This window comes from Oreochromis niloticus, linkage group LG23 (assembly GCF_001858045.2).
Source record: "Oreochromis niloticus isolate F11D_XX linkage group LG23, O_niloticus_UMD_NMBU, whole genome shotgun sequence".
Lineage (NCBI taxonomy): Eukaryota > Metazoa > Chordata > Actinopteri > Cichliformes > Cichlidae > Oreochromis > Oreochromis niloticus.
The window spans coordinates 21,773,359-21,798,946 of record NC_031986.2 but is presented as its reverse complement, the minus strand read 5'-3'; the positions used below and the strand labels follow the sequence as shown (position 1 = coordinate 21,798,946).

The 25,588-nt window shown below is 40.6% G+C and overlaps 1 protein-coding gene across 9 annotated transcripts in view; it reads left to right on the top strand.

Moving 5' to 3' along the window:
- Positions 1-25,588, top strand: part of LOC100702923 (nck-associated protein 5) — a 163,027-nt gene that overhangs the window by 118,610 nt on the left and 18,829 nt on the right. For all 9 annotated transcript variants that reach the window (XM_019351818.2, XM_019351815.2, XM_019351819.2 and 6 more), the window contains 5 exons: positions 4,274-4,364; positions 10,310-10,489; positions 16,353-16,421; positions 19,041-19,079; positions 19,190-19,309. In XM_019351818.2, the coding sequence (XP_019207363.1) occupies positions 4,274-4,364; positions 10,310-10,489; positions 16,353-16,421; positions 19,041-19,079; positions 19,190-19,309 (499 nt within the window). The remainder of the gene's footprint in view (positions 1-4,273; positions 4,365-10,309; positions 10,490-16,352; positions 16,422-19,040; positions 19,080-19,189; positions 19,310-25,588) is intronic.

Genomic DNA, 25,588 nt, shown 5'->3' with positions numbered 1-25,588 from the left:
TTTAGTTTTAAAAGCCCCCTCCACAAACACACATTTACCCCACCCACTGCTCTACATATTTATAGTGCATTCTCATAAATTGTTGGCAATTCGTTCCTGAATTGTCGCGGATGAGATCAACAAAATAATGAAGTGCTGCTCGGAATCAGCTCAGAGATCATGCACGTCACGTTCGGTTGGAATCAAGAGTCGCAGCTTGAGAAACCGAGTGTGAAACTGAAGGTTAGGTGTTTTTAAAAAAAGGACCTTTGTGACTTTTTGAAAAATTGCCAGGGATTTATCTCTCAGACTGATAGATATCTCAGTGGCATGTTAATACACAAAGGCAGACACTGGTGCTATATCTGTTGGTGGTCACCTGCCCAATTCCCCTCAGCCCCAAGGACGGCAACCGCTTGCAATGCTGATCATGTTCATCCTTGACCCGTGTCGGTGTCTCCGGACATCGAAGCTGTCCGTGTCTACGCCCTCTTTCCTCTATAGGTTGTGCTGATTAAGGGCAGCATTTAAAGCAGAAACTGGAGCAATCTGCCATCAGCTCTGCCTGACTGCCGCTTTGACTGTTCAGTCAGCAGCTAGCAGACTGATTACAGCCGGCTTTATGGCTCAGCCTGGACAGATGGTGTGCCTCCTCTGCCCTGCCTCCATGTGCTCATTTTCACCCACTACTAGCCGAGAGCCACTGCTGATCACTGAAATACCACCAGGAATATCGTTGCGCTCTTCTGCCTTTGGCTCAAAAAATATGAATGGATCAAACCACTGGTCAGTCACGACATTGTGAAAATGAAGACAGACAAAATGAGGAGGGGGTCCTGGCATTTTTATGGTTTCTACTTCTGCAAAATCTGTTGCAGACCAAACACACAACTCCCTGGTGGCACCAGCTTCACTGAAAATGGCAATGCTCCCTACCATGACACTAAAATAAGAAAGACAATAAGAAAGGGCAAAAATAGCGTCCAAGGGAGAGGCCAAGGAGAAAGCCACTGCTGACCAAAAACAACACAAAGGTTCGTCTCACATTTACCAAAAACATCTGGATGATCCCAAGAAAATATTCTGTGGACTGACGAGACAAAAGCTGAACTTTGTGCAAGGTTTGAGTCCCGTTACATCTGACATAAAACTAACAGCATTTCATAAAAAGATCATCACAGCAACAGTCAAACATGGTGGTGGTAGTGTGATGGTCTAGGGCTTCTTTGCTGATTCAGGACGACTTGCTGTAATTGATGGAACCATGAATTCTGCTCTGAAGGAGAATGTCCGACCATCAGGTCATGGCCTGAAGCTTAAGAGCACTTGGGTTATGCATTGGTTATGCAACAATGATCAGAAACACACCAGCGAGTCCACCTCAGAATGACTCAAAAAAAAAAATGAAGGTTTTGGAGTGGTCGAGTCAAAGTCTGGACTTAAATTGGATTGAGATGCTTTGCATTGACCTTAAACAGGCCGTTCATGCTGGAAAACCCTCCAATGTGTCGGAATTAAAACAATTCTGCAAAGAAGAGTGGACGTAATTCTTCCACAGTGATGTGAAACACTGATTTCCAGTTTACACAAACTCTTGATTGCAGTTCTTGCTGCCAAGGGCGGCACAACCAGTAATTAGGTTTAGGAGGCAGTTCATTGTTTCACACAGGGACAGGTAGGTCTGGATAAAATTGATCCCTAAATGAAATCACCATTTAAAAACTGCATTTTGAATTTACTCAGGTTATCTTGACACATGTAAGTGTGACAAATATATAAAAAAAACCTAATAAATCAGAAAGGAAAGTTCCTCACAACACTGTACGTGAGAATCCTGAAACCTTCGAGAATTTCTTTGAATTACACAAGTATTTTTTTAAACTGTATAACAGTGTCCTTGTAGCCCCCACATACAGTTTATGAATGTTTGACATTCTTGTACAAATAAGTAAAAACTTTGATAACATTGCCTGTAAATGTGTAAAGGACTTCCAGAAATTGATTGAAACTCTGGTTGGTTAAACTTTTTGAATGATTCATGCACTTTTGCACTGCCTCAGTAAGTAATCCAAGGCCTTCTGTCACACTGACAGGCACATGAGTCATGACTTTGAAGCTGGAGAGAAAAGGAGGTGATAGTCCTTGCTAATGCAAATAGCATGCGGCAGACTGGGTTGAATGTCGCTCTGAACGTTCAAATTTACATCTCAACTCTTTCCGTGTGGGTCCTTCCTTGTTTAACTTCACCGCAAATCAAACCAATCAAAAGTTGAAGAAGAAGATGGTGTCATGAATCCAGATGATTCCCAGCTGACAGTGTCAATGTTTCTTCTTTTGTCGAGACTTTTTATTTATTTTATTTTATTTTTTACAATGACTGCCTGTCACTCCTGATCCTCCGGTGCTCCTGAATGTCAGTTTCATCTTATCACTTCCGTTTACATGATCCCAGCTGGGCCCAAGATTATCTTTCACAGCTTATCTGGTGCTGGGGTAGGTTTTCTTTTCTTTTTCACAGAATCACAAAGTGAACGCCTGTGGGGTGAAAGGTCACCGTACAGCGCTGGGGATTGAGAGGGCATGTGGCTGCTATTCAGATGGAAATAGGTAGAGGTGTTTTCACTCTTTGGTACCTGTTCTGCATGCAGCTTGCAGCGTTCGCAGCACAAAATAGGAGCAAAAGATTGTTTCTGAGCAGACGGGGCCTTGAAGGTCAGGGTCGCTCGCTCGGTTTGTGCTGCCGTGATTGCGCTTAATTCAAGTCATCAGCGGACGTGAATACGGCTGTGCGCTGACACACGCCTAGAAAATCTCACACAATAAGTCGGTAAACACTGCGACTGCAGTTTTTTGCACTCAGTCTGGTCATTTTGGACGACATGTTCCTCGCATAGCGAGCGGAGCAGAAATTGGGATTCAGTCCAGAAAAATTACGACTCATCCATCTTGTGTCTCTGGCTCTGATTCAGTCCCATTCGCTTTTCATTTTCACTTCTGAGCCATTTGTGTGTGTGTTTGTGTGGGCTTTCTTATGGAGAGTATTAAAAAAAAAGGAAGAAGAACGCAATGATCCGTTTCAAACAGCAAGCCTTTAGCTTGTAAACAGATTCCATATCAGATGTTTTTAGCCGAACATTTGACTCTGCTCATCGTTTTGAGGCTGCTGGTATCATATGGGTTGGGATGTTTTATATACTGTTGAGGTCATTTGGACCTTGGCTCTGAGTTACTAGCTTTTTTGGAGTAGTGGAACCTAAAACCTTGAAAGGCACCGTTATTAGCCTTTATCTATCTTTTTTTGCTTGGGTGAGCATGCATGAGAACAAGAAGTCCTCAAAATTAAATTAAAAAATGCACCATCCTGCAGAAAAACACATCTGCCGGTACATGCCTCAAATCTGAGGGTGGTGGTGGAGGTTTTATTAGATTTTTCAGGAAAGATGAGGGCTTGGTTTACAGTAAGACAGGAAAATACAGTACATGCACTACCCCATCTAAAAATGGGGCAGGTGCAGGGCCAGAAGACGTATCAACACATGAAAAAGTCCAGCTTTAACTATTTATTATTATTATTATTTGTTGTTTGGGATCATTATCATGATGAAAAATGAAGATGTTACCAATCAGATGCTTTCACCAATCTTCTACATTGTGAGAGAGAACAATTTTGACAACACTCAGACCCACCCATATGGAAAAGAAATAGTAAAAACTTATAAAAGACTTGCATAATATGTGTCCTACTTCATATAGTGAATCATATAAGGCTTATATGATTTACTCATGAAAGTGGCCACTTTCTCATTACTTTCATATATTGTTTTAGGAAGTATCCAAAACATACAAGTTTCATTTATGTAATTTTTCAAGGGATCTTATATCTGTTTTCACTCTTGTATGCTTTTCATACAAGTTTCACACAAGACAGATACAAACTTTATAAGATTTATATATATCTTTTCCATATGGGTAATTTCATGTGTAAAAAACGGATTTAGAGCTAACAGGAAAATAAACTGTTTTAGAATTACACTTCTTCACTCCTACATGTTTTGTTGACCCTACATGCACCCTGAGCTCCTCCGTACGCACACAGTGGCAATGTATAACATTAGTATACTTCCTCCTTTGCTGGGTTGATATTTAGCAATGATGTAGTATAAAATTAAATAAAATAAAGAACTTAAGATTAGTTTTAAGGACATTATAGCCTCTGACTTTTAGGTGTCCACATCATCATCATTTCCCACTAATGCATCTTTTTTTTCTGATGATGTGTGTTTTGTGTGCGCAGGATGGAAGAGACAGTGCGGTCGCTGCTGCAGAATCAGGGTGTCCTGGAGCAGACTGCTGTGGACACGGTGGACATCATGAAGGTCTACAAGGTAAACTCTCATTTAAACATCTCATTACAGAGACTGTGATGCCAGTGATGGTCCAGAGAGAGGTTATTCTTAAAGCTGCTTCAATCTTAGGGAAAGGTACAGAAATAATGAAAGGACAAGTGAAGATTGTTATTTTCAGAATTTATTTACTGACATGCAGTGATCATTTAGTAGAGACATGCATCTTTGTCTTCCACTGTTTGTTTTTTCCTATTTAGCTGAGAGCCTGGGTATCGACTAAAGCCAGACTGAGTCAAGGTGAAAGAATTCATTCCCGGCCCTGTTATGTAAGAGAAATAGCTGCTGGGATTGAGCAGAAATGCAGAAAGAATAAGTAATACCGTGTATTTTTGAAGCTTGGGTCACCTTTGGGGTCTCACTTCACAATTTGGAGCTGAACATGTTTACACAGTGTTGCAGTGCAGAAATGCTTCGCTCTGTCTATCATCAGTTTGGCGTTATCTGAGAGGCCTAACTGTAGAAAACAAATGTTCTTTTGCTCCCAGCTATGTGTGCTGCATTCATTTGTAGTCTTGAAAATACTTCAGACTCTTAGAGTATTTATTAAGCCTCACTGGTCATTTGTTTCTTATATGTCACACTAGGGGCACACGGTAACTACAGTGTCCATAAAGCAGCAGCCACATTATTGTCTTTAACTTCGAGCCGGTGAAATGAGAGCGAAATGCCTCGAGGGAGGAGAAGAAAAGGGCAGCCACTAGTTCATGAAGTATGCAATAAAAAGAGTGTCTTTATTAATGACTCCATGTGTATATCACAAGACAGGAATAGATGCAGAAAGAAAACAATCCTTGACTGATTAGTGCGAATAAAAGTGTCCCAAATAAAGAACAAGGACCGTAAAGTTCACTGTCAGTGGCTCTATTGCTTATGTATTCCACTGAGTACATGTGAAACATGGGTTTAGCAGCCGTAATAATAGACTCATGTCTGAAAGTTGTCCTGAGGCGCAAAAGCTTCATCATAAAAATACAACTCGACAGTGCAGTCTTATGAAATATATATCAAATGAATCCACTTTGTTAATATGCAGATAACGTTGTCTGTGCATATAAAATAATCCCTTAAAAAGGGAGTGTGGGGGGAAGAAACACTCGGTCATTGGGGTAAAAACTTTGGGGTTCTGAGCATGAAGTACGAAATCTGCACTTCATCTAATGGCCACTTGAGGCTGTTCCCCAAAAGCGATTCAGTTCACCCTGGACACCCATATTAGAAAATACTTTACAGCTATAGAAAGCACATTTACAGTTTAATACAAGAGTGTTTCTGACTTCTGTGCTTCGTTCTTCACAAAAACTCTGAGTGGGGTTAATTTTTTAATAACATTTGCTAACCTTTGGTTGTAAGTGGGATTTGAACCTTACTCTTCCAAGTGAAACTTCTGTACTCTTTATCTAAAGCCTTAAAAGGAAAACAATGGACAAACTTAAGGAAAGAGCCAACTTTAATAAATTTTCCATTAAATACTGGAATTCGGGGTAGCAACTGTGCTAATGGATTTCTGCTAGTACCCACTTCCACTAATTGGACTTAATTGGATCTCTCTAATGTTGTTTGCAGTTGAATTATCTGAGGAAAATTATGACCTGCTGTGATGTATAGAAGATTGTGGTTTATGAATTAAGTTATTTTATTACAGTGTAATTAAATCTATACCGTAGATACATCATAACCATTAACACTGAAGAAACCCTATGCCATTCCCTGACGTGCACCTCCATTGCCTCGATGTTGCCCAAAACGCCTTTGATTGGCCTGTTTATGCATTTTCAGCTACTTCTTCTGCTGCCATTTTCAAAAGCGACTGTAAGATAAGGGATCAACTTGAAGAGAGAAAATCAGCCACCAAATTGTTTTTTTGGTGCCAAAGTTGCACGAACAGGTATAAATGCTGGCAACAGTATTGGCTACTTGCCTTGGCTCAACACAGAAGTCTAAAATAAGCTTTAGTCTCTTACTTAGGAACCTGTTATCAGATGGCACCTTGCTAACTACACTTGCTAGTGTTAGCTTATAGCTTAGAACTCATTGTACTCTAAACATGGTAACTTTTGCCGTCAAAATACCAACAAGAACGCCAACACTGCGAAGTTTTTATAACTGCAGAAGGTGGACATCTAGAAAAACCCATTGCAATTAAACAACAGGGAGACCCCCCTCTCAATTGTTCTTTGCCCCTCGTACCAGTCAGTGCTAATTTTTGTCTTCAAGTGAGATTTGAACTCTACTCTCCCAAGTGAAAGTTCTGTGCTCTTTATTTAAAGCCTAAAGAGAGACCAACAGGAAGATCGGGAATCTGTATCCCCCTCAAAACCTTAGCTAGTATATCCTGAAAGGCTACTATATATACAAGATATTTTTTTATGCTAGCTATATTGTACTACATTACCATTAGTATGTTAGCATGGCAGCTCTCTATACAGTGAACTGCTAGCTAGATTAAAGCAAATTAAAATGGATATACATCACATAAACCTTCATGGAAACAATAGATCACAAAATGATAACAGATATGTGAAGGACTTGGATTTCTTTTTCTTTTTTAGCAACAGAAGTCAAAAATTTAAAAACAAGCTAAACTCAGTGAGCTGCTGCTTGATGTAAACTGTAAACATTTCCTCATGTGATCAGCAGTGGATGGAGAATATACTTGGAGGGTTATTGTGCTATTCCCATATGCTGTATAACTAAACACCAGTCGCTCCTACGCAGTGATGTGCTCCTGCTGCCGCTGCTGTATTCTGTGTGTTCAGCAGGCAAACTCAATAACTTGAAAGGGCAACGTGAGGGACAAAGTTCCCTCCCCTCTCCCACTCCAGACTCTCTCTGCGGAGATTATTACAGAGCCCTTTAACGCCGTCTGATGAGCAGTCTCTCAAATCACAGGCATCACAGGCAAACGAAAGCAGACTTAAAACCTTGACTATAAAGTATTGCCTTGAACACAATTGTCTGATGGAATCGAGCAAGATTGAAAACCTAATATGTGTTTAGACGAGATTCAATCAAGCGGGGGGGGGGTATTCTGAAGGACATTATTTCCAATTCCTTTTAGAAGAAAGTAGCAGCTTGGTCTGTGCAGCTTTCAGATTTGAAAAATATGAGTTGCGGCTATTCATCTGTGATGCTAACCTCGTTTTTGTCCAGCACATTAACCGCAGGTGTCTTCAGACTTCAGAGTTGTCTGCTGAGGAGGAAAATTTTAAGGCACATGCACAGTGATACGTCGCACTCAAGTTCTCACTCTGCTCTTGTGACTTAGGGTGCAATAATACCTTCATTGTCATCTAGCTAATATGTTATTAACATTTATTCAACACATCGTTTGCCTACTGCTGGTGGTCAGAGGGCCCGGTGGCGCCAGTGTCCGGCAGCCTCGCCTCTGTCAGTGTGCCCCAGGGCAGCTGTGGCTACAACGTAGCTTGCCATCTCCAGTGTGTGAATGTGTGTGTGAATGGGTGGATGACTGGATGTAGTGTAAAGGGCTTTGGGGTCCTTAGGGACTAAGTAAAGTGCTATACAAATGCAGGCCATTTACCATTTACATCTTTTTACCAAAAGCCTGCAGTTAGTAAGTATGAAGAACTGCAACTAGGGATCAATTCAAGAGGTTTTAGGATAAATCTGAAGGGTCACAAGATGATTAATTTGTGAGGAAAAAAAAGAAAAATGTGGCTCTGTGCATCAAATTTGGGCCTTTACCTTCCAGCTTTTCCTCACATATTTATTTTATCCTGTGAATCTTTGCCTCTTGAGGCCTTTAACACCGGTTCAAATGAAAGAAATCAAAGACCACTGGAGGAGAAAATTGCCCTAAATGATCAAGCACTGAGACACTGCTGATTTTAAAGAAATCAGCCACACTTGAATATCAGATACAGCAAAGTGTTTTACTTCATCAGGCTTGAACATTTATTCAAGTGCAAGATTTGGTGTAGAAAAATAACAATTCTTTTCTCAAGAATCATCAGTATGTTCAAGCTCTTATGACTGAGGTCCTTACTGGACTCCTGAAAGACCCAAACAAAAGTGCTTAGAACTCTCCAGAACCAAGCGCTGTATATCAAAGTTTCTAGACTAACAGGATTAACGTGCTGTTTATTTTGTTGGGAGTTGGAAGGTGTCAAACTGTGTCAGTTAATTGAATTACTGTGACGTAGTAACAATGCAAACAGATAAATACCCAGTTTTGCATCTTTGTAAATGGTGAAACCTCTAATAAAAATTCCACTATATTTAAAAGAAATCGTCAATCGTCAGTCCACTAAATGTTACCGCCACAGGCCAAAGACAGAAAAGTCACCAAGGAAGTAAATGTCACCCCTTAATTGGCCAGACTGGATCCCTCATACCTGAGAAGGTTGCTGGACGAGGATAGCACGCTGTTTATTTGCAGTTTATATATCAGCAACTATTCAGCAACACATTTTTGAGAAATATTTGCAGGCAGTGAAGTGAAATATTGGAAACACTGGTTGTTCTTGATTCCGTCATTATTTGCCTGTTTTTGTCCATACCCATGATTCTCTAGTAAAACTAAATTTTACTAATTAAAACTCAGTCAGTCAGTTTTAGTTAGTATTACTGCTCACCAAGCACTATTATTTGTCGACTGACTTTTAGTGCCAACTTGAAGTTGATGTTAGAGGAAGTGCGGCTTTGCTTGCCCAGAACTCCAGCTGGGCAATCACTAGTTGTGGGCAAGCACTGACTTGGTTTTCCTTGAAAGTCCAAAGACCAAATCTGAGTACATCTCATCAAAAACAATTGTTATTTTGTCCCAGGTTTATTTAAGTTTTCTTATTTCAGAAATTATCTTATACTGACTACTTCTTGTCTCTTACACTTATTAAGGTACGGTGAAATGCAATATTTAGAGAACATCAATGCTCAAATCTTATTAACATGTTCAGCCTATGATGAGCGCTTGCAAAGGTCACCAGCTGCAAACACTGGATCCACTATTTTAAGTTTAAAAATGCCAGAGAGCGATGACTTTTATATCTAAACTACTGCCAAACCAAAATTCACTTCAACTGAAAAGTGGAGTCAGCTACTTTTACACCTTTTAAAGTAAAAAACGCAGAACAAAGTGCGCATCAGTTTTCAAGATCTAAGGTGATGTCTTCAAATTGTTTTCTCAGACAAACACCTGATAGAAAATAAAGAAAAACAAAAGCAGGAACAATCCACTTTGGGCTTGTTTTCTTCTTTAAAAATCACTTACATTACTATAGATTGTTTGTTTTTTTTTCAGCCCTTGTAGCAAAGAAGCAGATGATCTTTTTCCAGCAAATAGTGATGGATAGATGTTTTCAGTAAGCATCTAATGTGAGGCTCCAAAGAGCCCTTGAAAAGCATGAATAGTGTTCTAACTGTGACCAAGAGTTTCCTTTTAGCAGTTTGGCGCTAGCCAGGCAGTACCTCATTATTAGCTACTTATAACCAGTGTTTAATTATCACAGATGCCAGGAAACACCAGAGGAGAAGAGACAGGAAAAGATTGCTGGCAACGAGACTGCGTGAGACAGACGCTGTGTAAGGGCAAAGAGGGAGAGCACAGGAGCCCCATTATACAGAAAAGAAAGCCCCTGAAGGTCACTGCCACTCTTTAGAAAACAAGAGAAACATGATTAGGGATTATGGGATGTTTTGGAGCTCTGTTGCTGAAGCTGCTTCCCTGTTGTCCCATCTGCCCATCTGATCCTCTCCCCTTTTCCTTTCTTCTTCATTCACTGCCTCCTTCCCTCTGAGTTCTGCCTTTCACGCCTCCTTAACCATTTTACCCTGAAACATTTGTCATACCTCTATTTTCAATCCTTTCCTCCCATCTGCTCTGCTTTTTGCTCGCCAAATTCCCGCTTTGATTTTCTGTTCCTTATTTTTACCCCTCTAACCTCTTTTTGCTGTCTGTGCATCAGGATAAACTCTCTGAGGAAGTGCAGAAACAGCACGACGGCCCTGTAGAGAAGGGCTCCCTGCCGGCGACTCAAGCGGAGCCGGACCCCAGGCTGCTGCCGAATCCTGAACATGATGCCAGCCAAGCAGAAGAGGATAAAGACAAAACCAAGCTCCTGCTGGAGCGCCTCAAGGCCCTGGAGGTACTAACTCGCCACCACGCATTTCTGTTCTCTCTCTAAGTCTCTCCTGCTTTGAATTTCTCAGCTTTCTTTTTCTCTCTGCCTACCTCCTTTTCCTTCTTTGTTTTCTTCATTCGTGCCTCTGTATACTTCTTGCATCCACACTCCTAGCCACCCCTGGCTATCCTTTGTGGCCAGCCCGTCTGACAGTTGTCAGAGCCCTTGCTCGGTTGTGTCTGAAAGCATGACAGCTCATCAAATTCTTCGGTCTCCTTCGTTTGGAGAGCAAAGTCATCCTGTGAGAATCGCCGCCGGGGCCTCGGGCTGTACTCCAGCTTTGGTTTGTTTTCCTCTGCGCTTGGGGATTTGAGCTATACTCCGCCACGAGCCAAAGCAGCCAGAGCAGACGCTCAGCCACAGCGATCTACGCTGATTATTTTTTGTGCTGAAGCCACCAGACACATATCCGCTCAGATCTCTTCAGTAATTAAAGTGCTCAGGCTTAATGAAGTTAGGCTTTTAGTCTTCACTGATACACTCCTAAGTGGCTCCACGTGGCTTTTTGGTTTTGGTGTGGTGAAGGGTGCGTGGCACTCGGTCTTACCCCGAGTCATGTCACTCATTTCATATATTATCATCCCAGTGAGTGGATGTCATCCTTTGTTATTTGTCACATGCAAACGGCCAGGAGCTGCCCTCTTCTACCTTCTAGTCTGGCTGAGGAGGCTATTATCCTCCGCTGCATCAGTGATAAACAGAGAGCAACACAGATTATCTAGGAGGAAGTGAAGAAGTAGTAAGAAATGTCATGATCATTTCCTAACCTCAGCCAGACACTTTGGTGCCTAAGCTTAACCCAGGGGTCTCAAACTTCCAGCTCCAGAGCCACACGTGGCTCGTTTATCCAATTTCAGCAACTCTTCTAATGACGGTAACAAAAGAATTTAATTATAAAAATGAACAAAGAGGTTTTTTGTTTTGCTTTTTTTTTTTTTTTTAAAGATAGTTTTCTTACTGGTGTGCTTGATCTGTGCACTTCAGTTATAACTGAAATGAAAATGTTACTTTTACTAAAGCTATTATGCCATATAAAGCACGACCGATATAGCATTTTTACGACTGATACTGAGATTTGGTGATTTTAAAAATCTGATATATCGGCCGATATTTTATTTCTTTTAGACACACATTACAGTAAACAAATTTTCCAAAAATATGTTATGCATAATGATTAGTCATTATTAAGGTAATATGATAACACAGTTTAAACATGATCTTGTTTTATTGGCATGACTCGTCATTTACTCGTTTACGCTCGACTTGGATCAGCTGGTTATTGTTTGTGCCGTTCCAAACACATTAAAGAGAGGCTGCAAAGGGAGTGCCCTCTGGTGGACAAACTATGTAACATCAACATTCATAACATGGTTGAAGGGTGTTTTTCCTACCTCTGGTTTACTTTTTAAATTTTCATTTACTGGCCTTTGTAAATGGCAATTCCAAAATAGCTACGTTCAGTCAATAATATCAGCCCAGCAGATATATATCAGTCACGCTCTAATGCTATATGTTTTATTAATCAAAAGCAGGCTTGAAGTAGGCCTTTATATGTCAGTAGATTGTTTTTTTTTTGTTATTTCAAATATAAAAACTTATTATATATAACAAGTACACAGTATTGCACCTCTTACTTAAGTTAATAGTGTAATATGTATTTAGCTGATTTCATTATAACCCCACACACAGCAGTGAATCCATACAGCTTGTTTAGGGCAAACCTTGCTAAAAAGTGGCTCTTTTGATAGTAAAGGTTGTTGACCTCTGATATAAACAAACAGCACACATATTAAATAAAAGTAGAGTGAATAAAATTGAAAATAAAAGGCAAGTTGTTAGAAAACTTAAGTATAAAAAAATAGTTTTGAGCTCTGGATTAAATGGATAAAGCTTCCACCACCATTCTTGCTTCATTCTGCTGAATTTAGTTGCTGTTTTCTGCCCTTTGCTTCTGTTTCGCTTGGTGGAGCAACTTGCATTTAATGAGGTGGGAATTACCTACTAGATACTACAGAGTACCTTCTAGTCAAGTTAATGGGTTCAAAATAAGTGCTCATGAACATTTTTGTGTACACAGGCTGATAATAAAGCAATCCAAATATTTCAGCAGATGCCATCTAACAATTAAAACAATCCAAATGCGTGTAGGAAAATAAAGATGACTCTTTGGTAGCAAGAAAGACACATGAAGGAGAAAGAAGTGAAAAAGTAAAAACAGTCCTCAGAGTGTATTTGATCTTTTCTTCCTTGTGTTTGTTCGTCCCTGAAAGAAAACAGACCCTAATTACAGCAAAGTGGCAGATAATTGCCTGCCTGTTGCTCCTCCAGCGGTGAGTTATCTTCTGAGACTGGCGGAAAGTATGGTCAACCTGTCCCTGCGATCCATCTGGTGAAGCGCATTACGGAGACGCTACATTTTAAACAGCTTTATCAAAAGTTATCTGCCGTTTTTATTCCTTGCTGCTGTGTGGGTGATGGATGCACCCCCAGCTAAAGCAGCAGGAAACAAAACAGAGGCAATACATCACTGCCCCTCATTGTGCATAAACTCCACTGGCACTAAGTAAGCACTGCCCGGCTCCTGTTTCTGTTTCTCTTCATTAACTTGGCAGGCACGCACTGCAGTCTGTAACCGGGGCCTAAATGAATACACATAGCACATTCCGGGAGAAATGGCCACTGGTCATTTTACTGATTAGGTGATAAGGGCATTAAAGCTAAAATTACCCGGGAGTCCACAGCTGACAAACACAACCTGATAAATATTTAACAAAGACCCAAAATGAAAACGTGTGAACCTGTTGTAAGACGTGTCAGGGTACATACATTATATATGGATTAGGTTGAGTCTCAAGATGTCTGTACTTTACATATTGGTGGATAAACTGGAGAAGCTATAGGTTTGAAATTGCTGTAATATTCTTTGACAGCATACATATATTCCTATCAGCTATGTAAATTGTTTTGATTTTACCCATCCCAGTTCATTACTAGGAAGCACCAAATGACAGGGAGATAAAGTAGAGTACTAGTTGATGAAGAAAATGACTAAAGAGCTAAAGAGCCAAAGAAATGTTCCCAGAGAATGGTGGAGCCCAAAAATAGAGCATAAAGAAGAGTCTAATAATTAAATTATTAGGCGGCTAAACAGTGATTATAAAGCGAGAATAAACTACTGTCAAAAGAAGATTAGTATACCTTGTACAGTAATTTGAATTTTGCTGTATGGTTCTGTTCTGGAACATTCCCACCTTCACATTTACATGCACTGTATGAACTAAAGTGCTTGGCCACCTACACTTCCAGGAGCTGCTCAGACATAGAAACCCACACCATTAACATGAAGCTCCTGGAGCACAGTTTTTGTGCTGAGGTTAATGCCAGAGGACTTAGCATAGCATTGTTTACGCACTCATTGACTTGGGTCTGTATCTTTATGTAGTCTGCCTTTTCCTGGCTGAGTTGCTGTGGACCTTTAATGCTTCCACTTTCCAGTAACACCACCTACATTTGATTGCGGAATATCTAGGAGTAGGCCACAGAGGTATAAAATAAAAGATTAAGCTGTGGAACCCAATAATTTTGACCCAATAATTTTGGAAGAATAAAGTCCAGTACAAAGCAGGCATCAATGATAACAGGCATGCCATTTGTTAAGTCAGACTTTACTCAGCGTTAAATTGGGAAAATGGGGTTCAGTGGGGTTGCAAAGCAGCTTGCAGATGCAAGTTAAATAGACTTTCATGACTTCTATGAGCAACATTAAAGGTGACTTAACTTAAAAGTTTGAACAGTGAAGCCAGTGCAGTCGTGCCTTAAACCTGCATTCTTTTAAATAATCACTAGGGGGCGACAGCTGTGGTTGCAAAAAAACTTCCAATGCTGTAGACGTCTGTGGGAAAATGCCCCTCAGCCCTGACCTGTGTACACACTTTTCAGATGAGTTCATGAGCTCAGTCATTCATTTTGGATTGTGTTAATTATTTAAATTAATTAAATATATTCTCTAAATTATGGTCATTCTAATGATGAGAAGGACATTCATTAAATGTTTCACTGTTAGATGCACCTCTCGCTTGTCAAATCTGGTTTCAAAACAGCAGGATGGTAACTGTGACAATGTTTCAAACCAGTGGGTGATGTCATGGTAGCTATATCGGTCTTTTGTATTGTCAGTGGTGACTTCAGATGAATCCTGTTTCATTTCTAATGGCAACAAACAGCTGTAAAATGGCCCAAAATAGATTTTTTTCACATAACATGAAGATTATTAAATAATTGAAGGATTACACAGATTATATTATGTAGGCGTCTGCTCTGCCCCAAGTCATGAATAGATTTTAAAGTTAGTTACAAGAATTGTTATTTACACTGACATTATGACTGCAGGGTTGTTGTTGTGTTATAATAATACACTGAACTATGTCAGAATATGATAGCGGGATTACACGGTTTGAATGAGAAGGTTTATTGTCAAATTTTTAGTGCCTGTTGTGCTGAGTTGTACTATTTTCAATGACAGACTAATCCTTTTACCTTGATTCTGGGTCTCAGAAAGCATCATCCCTGAAAAATATTAAATTTCAGTCTCAACACAAAGAAAGTTCATTTTCTGCCACCTGCCAAGGATGTGCTCCCGCTTAAGTGTTTTCCCTGGTGTAGACACCTCAGGGCTTTCAGTTCACCGCCATTCATTCTTCTAACAGCGACATAATTCAATGCAATGAAATGTTTTTACTATTTTGGCATAGTAACCTTGAAATTAAATGCTATATGATTATTTAGTATAAAATTTCTGGTGTCTTCTGAGGGGCAGGAATGTAAATAAGCCATCCAAACCGTGCTACCTCACAGACCTAAATGTCACATGCATGTGTTTCCCTGTGCAGCCCAGTTGCTAAGAGAGCGGTGCACTTCCAGGTTGCTCATCTCTATAACTACAGCACAACGAAAGAAGGAAATGAGCACGTCCAGTCGCCAACACTTAAACGCCACTAAAACGACGCAGCAAACCTCGTTTTAGGCTGCGCGCGGACGTGTCAGACAACGCCTCATACTGAAGCTTGAGTTAAAGAAAATGAGCCGCCGTGTAGGCAAAGCTATGGCTAAATCATCACATATTTTAAAAAGTCATGCTCATTCTTCTGCAGTTAATGATGGGAATATGAGTCTTCACTGGCACGTTTTAATCATAACTTAAGTTGTGTAACAGTGATAAATACACTGTCAGGGGGATTTCCCGAGCCAAATGCATCTCTTGAAAATAGAAACTAACACATGAGACGCTCGAGCTCTCTTTAATTGCTCAGGCCATTCATTAGATTTGCACTCATAACCACACGTTGCAGGCTTTGAGGCTTTAATTAGTCAGTGTTTCTTTGTAAGACGGCATCGTTGGAGTGTTTTGGGTTGTAATCATGTTTCCCATGTTTTCATCAAGGGATTGGTAGTTTCTAGTAAAGGGCAGAGGGCGAGAGAACCAAAGAGTCTGACAGCTCCTAATATGCTGCCTGCCTCTGACAAATTGGAAACTCCCAGAGATCAATAAGACGCCGCCTCATCGCTTGGCAAGCAGAGGAGATATTCTTATTAGGTCCGGGCTCCAAACGGCTAGCTGCCGCCCCAAAGTTCAGCATCGTAACTTCCATCCCCTTGACCTTTTTCTCAGTTGCACTTGGTAAATTTTTATTGGCCGTCCTGGTTCAAAGTTGACATATGACCTTTGTGAGGGAATTCTCAGACTTAGCCGGAGCTATGCTCGATTGCCGCTCCTGTCTCTGTTGTTTTTTGTTGCATCAAACGTAACTGGAGTGTGTGTTCTTTGCAGGAGGAGAACTCCGCCCTGGCCTCAGAGAATGAGAGTCAGAGGGAGCAGTACGAGCGCTGTCTCGACGAGGTGAGTGCACACCTTGTTTATCTTTACTCATTCCAGGCAACATTCAAGGACGCCGTGTGGCTTGTGAGATGTTTTACTTACCTTGAAACTGAATTTGTTTTGACAGAATAAAATAAATTGTATTGTGGAGCTGAAGATTAAGGCTTTAATGAGGTTCTGAGCCATGCTATGGTTATCTTACAGCTTGGCAATTTACTCCAGCCGCAGCTCAAGGAAGGCTGGAGAGAATTTGTTGATAATGACAATTAATTTTATTTTTCATGCAACTAAATCTTAATGCACACTCTTTTTTCTGACATTTTTTGTCTTTTTTCACATTTATTTACTTTTAAACCGTTAAGTAACAACACACACACACACATTTACATAACTCTATACTATCCATAATAGATTGCACTTGTCTTTGGAATGTCAAATAAAGAATCTAAAACTTCACAACTACATGGATACTACTTATTTCCCATGCTTTTAGCAGCTGCAGTATACAGCGCAAGTAGCTGGTAGGCCATCAGTATATCTATCGGATGCCAAGACAGGAACTGTGGTACACCATAAGGAAGTCAGGAGTGGGAGAAAGGACATGTATGAGGATAGGCAGACAGTAGGTGTGACAGATTGGTTCAAGTTGGAAGTTGGGATACCTGATAACAATTTTCTAAAAGTGAAATTCAAAGACACAACTAGAATTTCACTCATCAAAACTGAAGCATAGACTTCTTTACAGGCTGTCAATACAGTTACCCACACATTAAGTTGTATTATTTGACAACTAGTTGCATTAAAAATACTCCAAAAAGCACCAACACCACAAACACAGCAGCTCAAAGTTAAGCCTAGTGGAAACTACTAGAATTTCACTCTTCGAGACTGATGCACTGAAGTACAGTTATGCACACATTAGACTGTAAAAGGCACCGACACTACAAGCACAGTCACTCAAATTAGCTTAACCTAAGCTTATCGTACAGCTGTTATAGCATACGGCTGGTATCCATCCCTCTGTACAGTTCTCATGGAAGCTGAAATTATTTATAGAGCCCAAAATGTTTTTTGCATTAGATTTTAAACATGTTTATTTCTGCTGTAAAGTTGGTCATTTTAATATGAAAATCTGCAGGGATTGACTCATACTTGGTGCCAGCCTCAAGTGGCCATTTGAGGTACTGCAGTCTCTTTTGCTCCTTAGCTACTTATTTTTCCTTCTTTTTGTAACTGTAACGTGCAGTTAAGTGCTTGTGATGCATTTCAGAAATGCAAGTCTGAAATGTCAGCGTGTAAGTAGCTTCATCCTGACGTGAAACAGTGTTTGTGCAGAAATAGTTTACATAACAAAATCACTTCTGTGCCCTCTGGTTATTTTGCGAGAGCTTGTTAAGCACTGTTTAGGGAGCCGCATGAGGGAAATGAAGCAGCCCCGGCTCTGGGCTGTGCCTGCTTGCTGAATCACTCCGGGATGGAGGGAGCGCTGCTAAAGGAAAGCATGTCCAGCAGGGACAAGTCGCCCAATTTGTCCTCAAACCGACAAGCTCAGCAGACTGAGCAGATCTGCCGCAGGGTGGGAAAGACTGGTGAGAGCATAAGGGGAAATAAAAATGAGAGGGGGTGAGGAAGAAGATCGAAAGTGAGTGGTTAAAAAAAAGAAAAGAAAAGAAAGTACAGGGAAGGAGGGGCATTGTTATACAGAGCTGCATCCTCGATGGATTGCATCTGGAGTAAACTCAGCCTTCGTCTCCTTTCTGCTTCCCTGCTCTCACTAAGATGGCTCAGCTCGGTTTTGTTGTGTTTATTTGTCAACTGTTTTCCTTTGTGGTTGGCTTTCGGTGGAAGGACGGCTTAGCAATAATCCTGTTTTAATGATGGAGACTGTGTGCGCCCCTCTAACTAGAACAACAGTGTAACAGAAGGGATGATTATTTTTTATGTTACACCAGCTGTCTGTCTGAAATTTTAGTGTGCGGCCAAAGTCGTTTGTTGTGTTTGTAGCTTGTTTCCAGGACGTACAGCGTGCACAAGTTCACATCCTCTGTCAAACACCATTAACTCCGGTTTGTTTGATCACAAGAGGCAGATCTGTAACTTTGCGGTTCCACAAGCAGGGCTCATTTTGCCATGTTTACCCCCATCTCTCTTCGTTCAATAAACGAGAAACGAGGCGCTCGAAAGAGCCGATGGGGCTTCACGGGGTATTAATGAGCAATCAATGGGCAGTAATCGTAGACGCTCCTCCATCGGCGTTGCGGTCTGAAGTGCGAACTGCTCTGAGACCAAGGCCCGGGCACAGCAGCACTTAAGCCAGGCACACCTCTGGTACCCTACATCAACCAGGCGCTGTCAATACCACCATTAGGCTGTGAGAACTCAACATTGTCTGCACGAGTGTGTAAAAGAGACACACACACCCAATAGCGGAGGAAAAATGTGCAATGTATTGTGCCACAGCGGTTGCTTGGGCTCATAATAATTCATCTGAGGTGTAAATTGGCTGAGGAAGTACAAACACTCCAGAGTGCAGTGTAAGGGCTTCTATAGCAGCCCGGAAGGGTCATATGAGGTCAAGACTTTATTATAGTGCCAAAGCAGATAAATTATATTCTGTGATGTTTTCTTTTTCTCTTTAAGGTTGCCAATCAAGTCGTGCAGGCGCTTCTAACCCAGAAGGTTTGTTGCTTCTTTTTCTTTTAATACATGCTAATATAAATTAATGGATATACTCTCAGCGTTATTCTACCTGTCGTGTGATTTTTACACCCTGTTTGTCCTGTAATCAGGATCTGAGGGAGGAGTGTCTGAAGCTGCGAACAAGGGTTTTCGATCTCGAGCAGCAGAATCGGGCGCTCGGTGTTTTGTTCCAGCAGAAGATCAAGCCGGCCTCGGACCTGCTTCTCCAGGTACGCTGCCCTTCCCAAACCTACCCTCCTGTTGACACACTACTTTGTAGGTGATCAAATGGCAGGAAATGTATCATTAAACAGCCAAAAACAAAAAACAAAGAAAAACAGAGTTTGTTCCTCCCCTCATCCGACCAGACCGGTCGCTGCAGACGGCCTGCAGTTTCTTGAAAATACAGAGGAGTTCATAGTCCACTCAGTGACTGTAAGATATCCCGGTCCTGTGGCTGATGATCAGTTAATCGAGTGCTTTAACCCTCTTAATGTGAAGCAGTAAGCAATGATTTAGTTTGCACAGAGCTGCAGAAAGTCCTGTCGTATGCAAGCTTTGCAGGATCATACCGTCCTCAGCTACTCCTTTGCCAGTATACTTTTATTTTAGTCTCACTACTACCACATAAATGTTTTAGTAATGCACAAAGTACTGTATATAGATATTTGAACTCAAACATAAGTCTTTGCTCTGGCTTCTACAATCGAAACAGCCACCTCCTCGGGTTACTGGAACAGTTTGTCTCCTGTTGCTCAGACGAGTTACTGGCAAACTTGAGCAGCAGACTGAATATTATATCAGATAGTCAAATTTTATAGTTATTAATATTATTTATCCTGAAATAAATTTAGGTGTACACTTTAAAAATTAAGTAGGTCAGTTTTGGTCCTCTAGTTTTAGCCTGAGTTTGCATATCCACACTCAAACATGGCGGAAAAAGCTCCTCCAGTAAACGACCCTGAGTGCTTCTTCTCATGCATTTGAAGTTGTTTTCCATTTTTAGTTGTTTTTAAAGAGCTCTGGGGTCCTAACCAGAGAAAGAGAGTGCTAAAAAAGAAAAGAAAAAATAACCCGTAAACACTTTGATTTATAATGAAAAAACCTACCACTTTTACACGAGTCTTTATCAATCCCTCTCCCTCCTTAGAAGCTGTTTTTCCAGCCTGTTTTTCTCCTCTGAACCACAGATAAAGGAAGTAGAAGACCTTAAAGCACAACTCTCTTGTTGTTTTGGCTTGTTTATCACATCGTCTTTCTCTCTAAGCTTACATATGTGCCGTTTTAATGTTACTTTTATAGTTTTATGTTGAGGATTCACATGAAATCGGGACTCCCCGCAGCACGGCTTTCTACGTTAAAAACTATGTTAGGAGTCTTTTTAAATGGCAGATACAAACTTAAAACATCTCCCGCCTTCCCCCAAAAATAGAGCGTCTTCCCTGGTGCCCTCTGGAAAACAAATCCCCTCCTCCAAATCAAAATAACACACTTCAAATCAGTTCTGAAATGTTTGCAGCGCCAGGGCTATAATCTGCAACTCTCCACATCCCACAATCAACAAAGATTTGAACCCTTCTCTTCTGTAGCCATCACCCAAACATCACTGTACTTATACTCCCCACAAACCCTATATTCTCTCAGCAGGAGTGGGTGTTTCTTTCTCTCCTTTTGGTCCCAATTTACTGAAAAGTGTCCATGTGTCCATCCAGCAGAATCTTTAAGGTGTAATTATGAGGCAGACGGACCTGCAGCTGTGTTTTCTACGCAGCTATTGTCAACCATGATATGGAGTCAGAGGGGAATATGATGAGTTCGGAAAGTGGGATGTCACATAATTGTGGCTCTTTCTTGTCAATATATAAAAAAAAACATATATATATATATATCTAGACACCAAGAGAAAAGAGAGGGAAGAGGAGCAGGCCGTCACCACGGAGAAGAGGGAGAAAGAAATGATGGGTTGATAAGGAAAAGGAAGGACATGAGATAGCAGAGAGGGGGGATAATTGAGGGCAAAAACAGGAAGTGGTACAAATGCAGAAAATGAATTTAAAAAATGAGGAAAGAGAACTAATGTGGTTGTAGGTGTGTTATAAAGATCCTTTCAAGGTACTTCTGCTGCCATTAGCAGACAGGCAGGAACACTGTTAAGTGAAAGTGCAATATAAAAGGCTGGAAGAGAGATACTGACGACACCGCCGCGGAAACCAAAGAGGTGCAGTCTCACTGAAGAGGTGTATTAAGGCACTCCGGAATATGATAGAGTTTGAGATCAAGTTCAGTCGTTATTGAGATCTCATGCGGGTAATTGAATTGTGGCGTATTGCTTTATATCCCTCTGGCATCCAGCCGAGACTGTTTTTCTTCTTCTCTTTCCGGCGTGATTCAGACATTATGAGTAGCGTACGTAACGTAAGGCAGGTGAAAGGAACATAATCATGTAACGTGTGCGTGCTACAGTGCTGTTTGTGTGGTTTCTACAAGCGTGTGGGTTTTTGTCCGCTCATTATTTAATAGCAACATTTTAACCATCATCAGGGTGATTCAATGTAAGAGTTAATCATAATGTGATCACGCCTCTCCGGATGCTCGGCGTGTCCTTTATGAGGGCTTCAGTCGTGTGTGGGAGAGCTGTTAAAAACAGCTATATTTATCCACGTCACAAAGGCTCGGGACTTCCTACGGAACAGCTATATTTTTATCTGTCGTGCTGTATAATTATTATTTTTATACTTATTTTTTGCAGAGTTAGATAAGAAGATCGAGGCCACTTTCTTATCTTCCTGTTCAGTGTAACACTACAACCATAGACTCTATAAAAGACGGATGTAGCTGCTATTCATGGGCAGTAGTGGTGGTGAAGTCCCTCTGACGCCTCGAGCTGAGCATTTCCTGTTTTCTTATCTTAGTGTTTTCAAACCAGATGTGATGGCTGGGAGGCAGAACCAACCAAAAAATGAGTACAATGAGCATACCCTTGATAATCCTCCTTTTTCACTCCAATAGTGACCACGAGCTACAAAACGAACTTTGTGTTTTATTTAATAACACCTGAAATTTGTCTGTCATGTGTTTTCTTGTTGTCAAGTTCGGGTCGTGTCCGCGTCTTATGTTTCCTGTTTTATGTTGAAAGGTCTTGTGTTTCTTGTACAATGTGTTTAGTTTTACTCTCCCCTGTGTTGTCATTATTTGATTCTAGTCAGCTGTGTCTCTACTTCCTCTGATCACCTCATGTATGTATTTAAGTCCTCAGTGTCCCTTTGTTCATTGTCGCGTCGTCTGTGTTCCACCCCTCATGTCATGTCAGGTTTCAGGACTCTGTGCAGGTCATGTTCATGTTGCTTTATTGTGTATGAGTTCATAGTTCCTTCATGTTCCTGCACAAAGTCCTGTTCATAGTCGTCACAGCCTCCTTGTCATTGTCTTCCCAGTTGTCATAGTTAAGTCTTAGTTTTCTCAATTTTCAGTTTTCCCAGTTTAGGTTCCAGTTTAATTTGGCCTCTGTGCTTACTGCCTTGTTTTGTTGACCTGATTATCAGCTGTAGTAAAAGGCTCGCTTTTTGTTTAAGTCAGTTCTGGTCTCCTCACCTGTGTCTGCACCTGGGTCCTCACACACCCACACACGGTCTGGCCCCACAAACCATGACACAGAAGTCTGTTTGCCTTCTGGTGGCACTTATAAAGAATACAGGATTTGTGTTAGCACAAAGCTCACAACTACTCTACAAAATGTTACATTTATTAAATATGGTCAAATGGAATATACTGGATTGGTACACATTCACTTTATTTCAAACACATTTTCCTTATTAATTAAACATGTGAATAATTTGATTGTTTCTTCTGACTGGTCTCTAGGCCTATGTTACTGGGGCCTCAAATAAAAGCTAGTTGATAGTTAGCTTAACCCTCTCCTCCCCCTTTTTAATGGATTACACATTTAGTGAACTTGAAAAATGCAAGAATTTATTTTTTTTTTTTTACATAGCTTCTCTGTTTACAGCTGACGTGCTAAGCACAGTGAACCAATTACACATTGATCTTATAGAAATGAGGCTGTCATTATTTAAATAGTCATAAATACTCAGTTGAGAAGTCTGCGTAAGCGCACAGCAAAGGAAAACAAACGGGTTTGGATTTTGTATCTGTCAGATTACAGATAGATTTTGTGTTCAACTTACTAAACCAATTGAGCAGAATTACTTAAGAGAATATGAAAATAATCGGGGTGAGTTTTCATTTCTTTTCAGTCCTACACCCTCAAGCCGAGGGAGACTTAATCACCGATATGAGTGTACAGTTTCCCATTTAGCTCTGGACCTTTTTGCTTATCAGTAATTAAACGTTCCCCAGTTCCCCGTGGGCATCTTGAGTTCCTCTGATAAAGAACCATAATGCATTTGATAGCGAATGCACCGTTTGTGCAGCTTCTCTGCCTTCAGCTGAAATGTTGTTGTGTGAAAATGTCACATATTCATTTCTGACAAAAAAACAAAACACAAAGCACGATTTCTCAAACTCTGCACTATGACCAGCTATGTGTAGTACCAGCCACTAATGCTGCTCGGGCTAGTGGCAATTGAGTCACCCATTACTGGGACGAATGCTTGTTTTCTTTTTCGAACCTACCTCAGAGCCCCAAGGACACAGCATGCATGCCGTGACCTCATTACTGCTCATGCGGTTGTGAAAAAGTTGTAAAAACTTTGTGCACAGAAGAAAAAAAGAAGTTTGCAATAGCAGATTTAAACAAATACTCTTCCACAAACATAAATAACAAAATTTGCAGAGTGGAGCTTTGGAATGTCTGTTTTTAATGGAGCTCCATATATCTTACTTTATTATATTGCAGCGGAGCATTTGTCTTAGTTCCTGCTACAGTGCAGTGGGCAGTGTGTAGCTGGAAATTTAGGAAGAGCCTTTGTGATGAGTCAGACGTATAGATCAGGTCATGCAGGTGAGCATTATGTGGATGAGTAGGTGTGTGTGTGTTGTGAATTAATCTGCGAGCACGGCTTTTCTCTCTTGTGCATGTGTGGGTGTGTTGCAGGACGATGTGTTTTTGACAGCGAGTGCCAATACTGACGTATTTGTTTGGAAGCTATTCTGGGCCGACGTTCATTATCTTGAAATATGACCACTGTCAAAGTGGAAAAAAACAACAACAAAAGAACAAAAGCAGGAAGGCTTTTTCCTTCTGTTCAGTATATCTTGAAAAGTTTGGCTGCCAGACTAATGAAGTTACTCCAGAAGTTAGCTAATAGTCAATAAAAGGCCATTATTTGCATGATATATTGCAGTCATCCCTGTATTAATGGGATCTTCACAATTTACATTTTTGACTTTGAATGTCAAAAAGTTCAAGAAGCGTACAGTCGGCCTTGTCAGCTAGCATTTCCTTCACCTATCTTTCCCCCCGTGACCCTGTGACACTATTGACTGAATCGTTGATGAGGATGCTGAGGAGGTGAAATCCAGCACCGTCATGATAAGATCAGAGCCCCTCAGTGACAGCTCAGCCACTCCCATCCTGTGTGGACAGCATCCAGGCCCGGCCGTGTCGCATCAGAGCTTCATGCACAGTTATCTCTGTGGACAGAATAAAATAATAACCAAACGATGTTTATTTAGATGGTGCTTTTTACAAGCAAGAACTGCAAAGTGCTTTATAGACAATAATCTAAATTTTAAATAAAGAAAAAAAAAGATCAACTAACAATACTGCACATTTATTAAAACATGGTTAAGAGCACTGTGAGGGTCAAAAGGTTTAAAGTAAAAAAACACAAAAGCAGATATGGAACGAAGCCGGTTGCTAAAATAGCAACGAGTGTTTAGCTGACACCGGTCGGTCACTGCGACCTCAGCAGCTCAAACACCGCCTGTTCTTAGTGAGATTATGTTTAACAAAAATTATTTTAGATGAAAAATGTTACAAGAAAAGTGTGAAGAAATAAAAGATTAACAAAGGAAAATGACAATTACAGAACCTGAACTGTATTTTGTTTTCACAAAGCAAAATAAACTCAAATCCTGTAGATGTTTTTTCATCTGTCTTAAATTAAAAACTTTTCGATATGGTTTGATGTTTTCTTGATGACACATTCTTTGGAAAAGGTTGTCAGCTTTGTTTTTTTAACAAACCATGTGGAAAAAGACAGCTTTTTATTTAAAAACCTAAAACTATCACTTATAATAATAATAATAATGATAATTAGGCAGTTTATACTGCACAATAATTAAAACATGCTTAAGAGCAGTACAAGACAAAGTTTAGACGTCACAGAAGCAGAACTGTCACAAACCCGGTTACAGAGTTACCCGAGTCCAAGCTGACACAGGTTGATCACTTTGACCTCAGCAGCTCAATCGCCGTCTGTTCTTGGGAACAGTGGGATTGTGTTTAACAAACAATTACAAACAATTTTACAGAACCTGGGACTGCACTGTATTTTGACAAAACGAAATAAACTCAAATGTTATTTTATCACGTTTAGTCCTGTAGA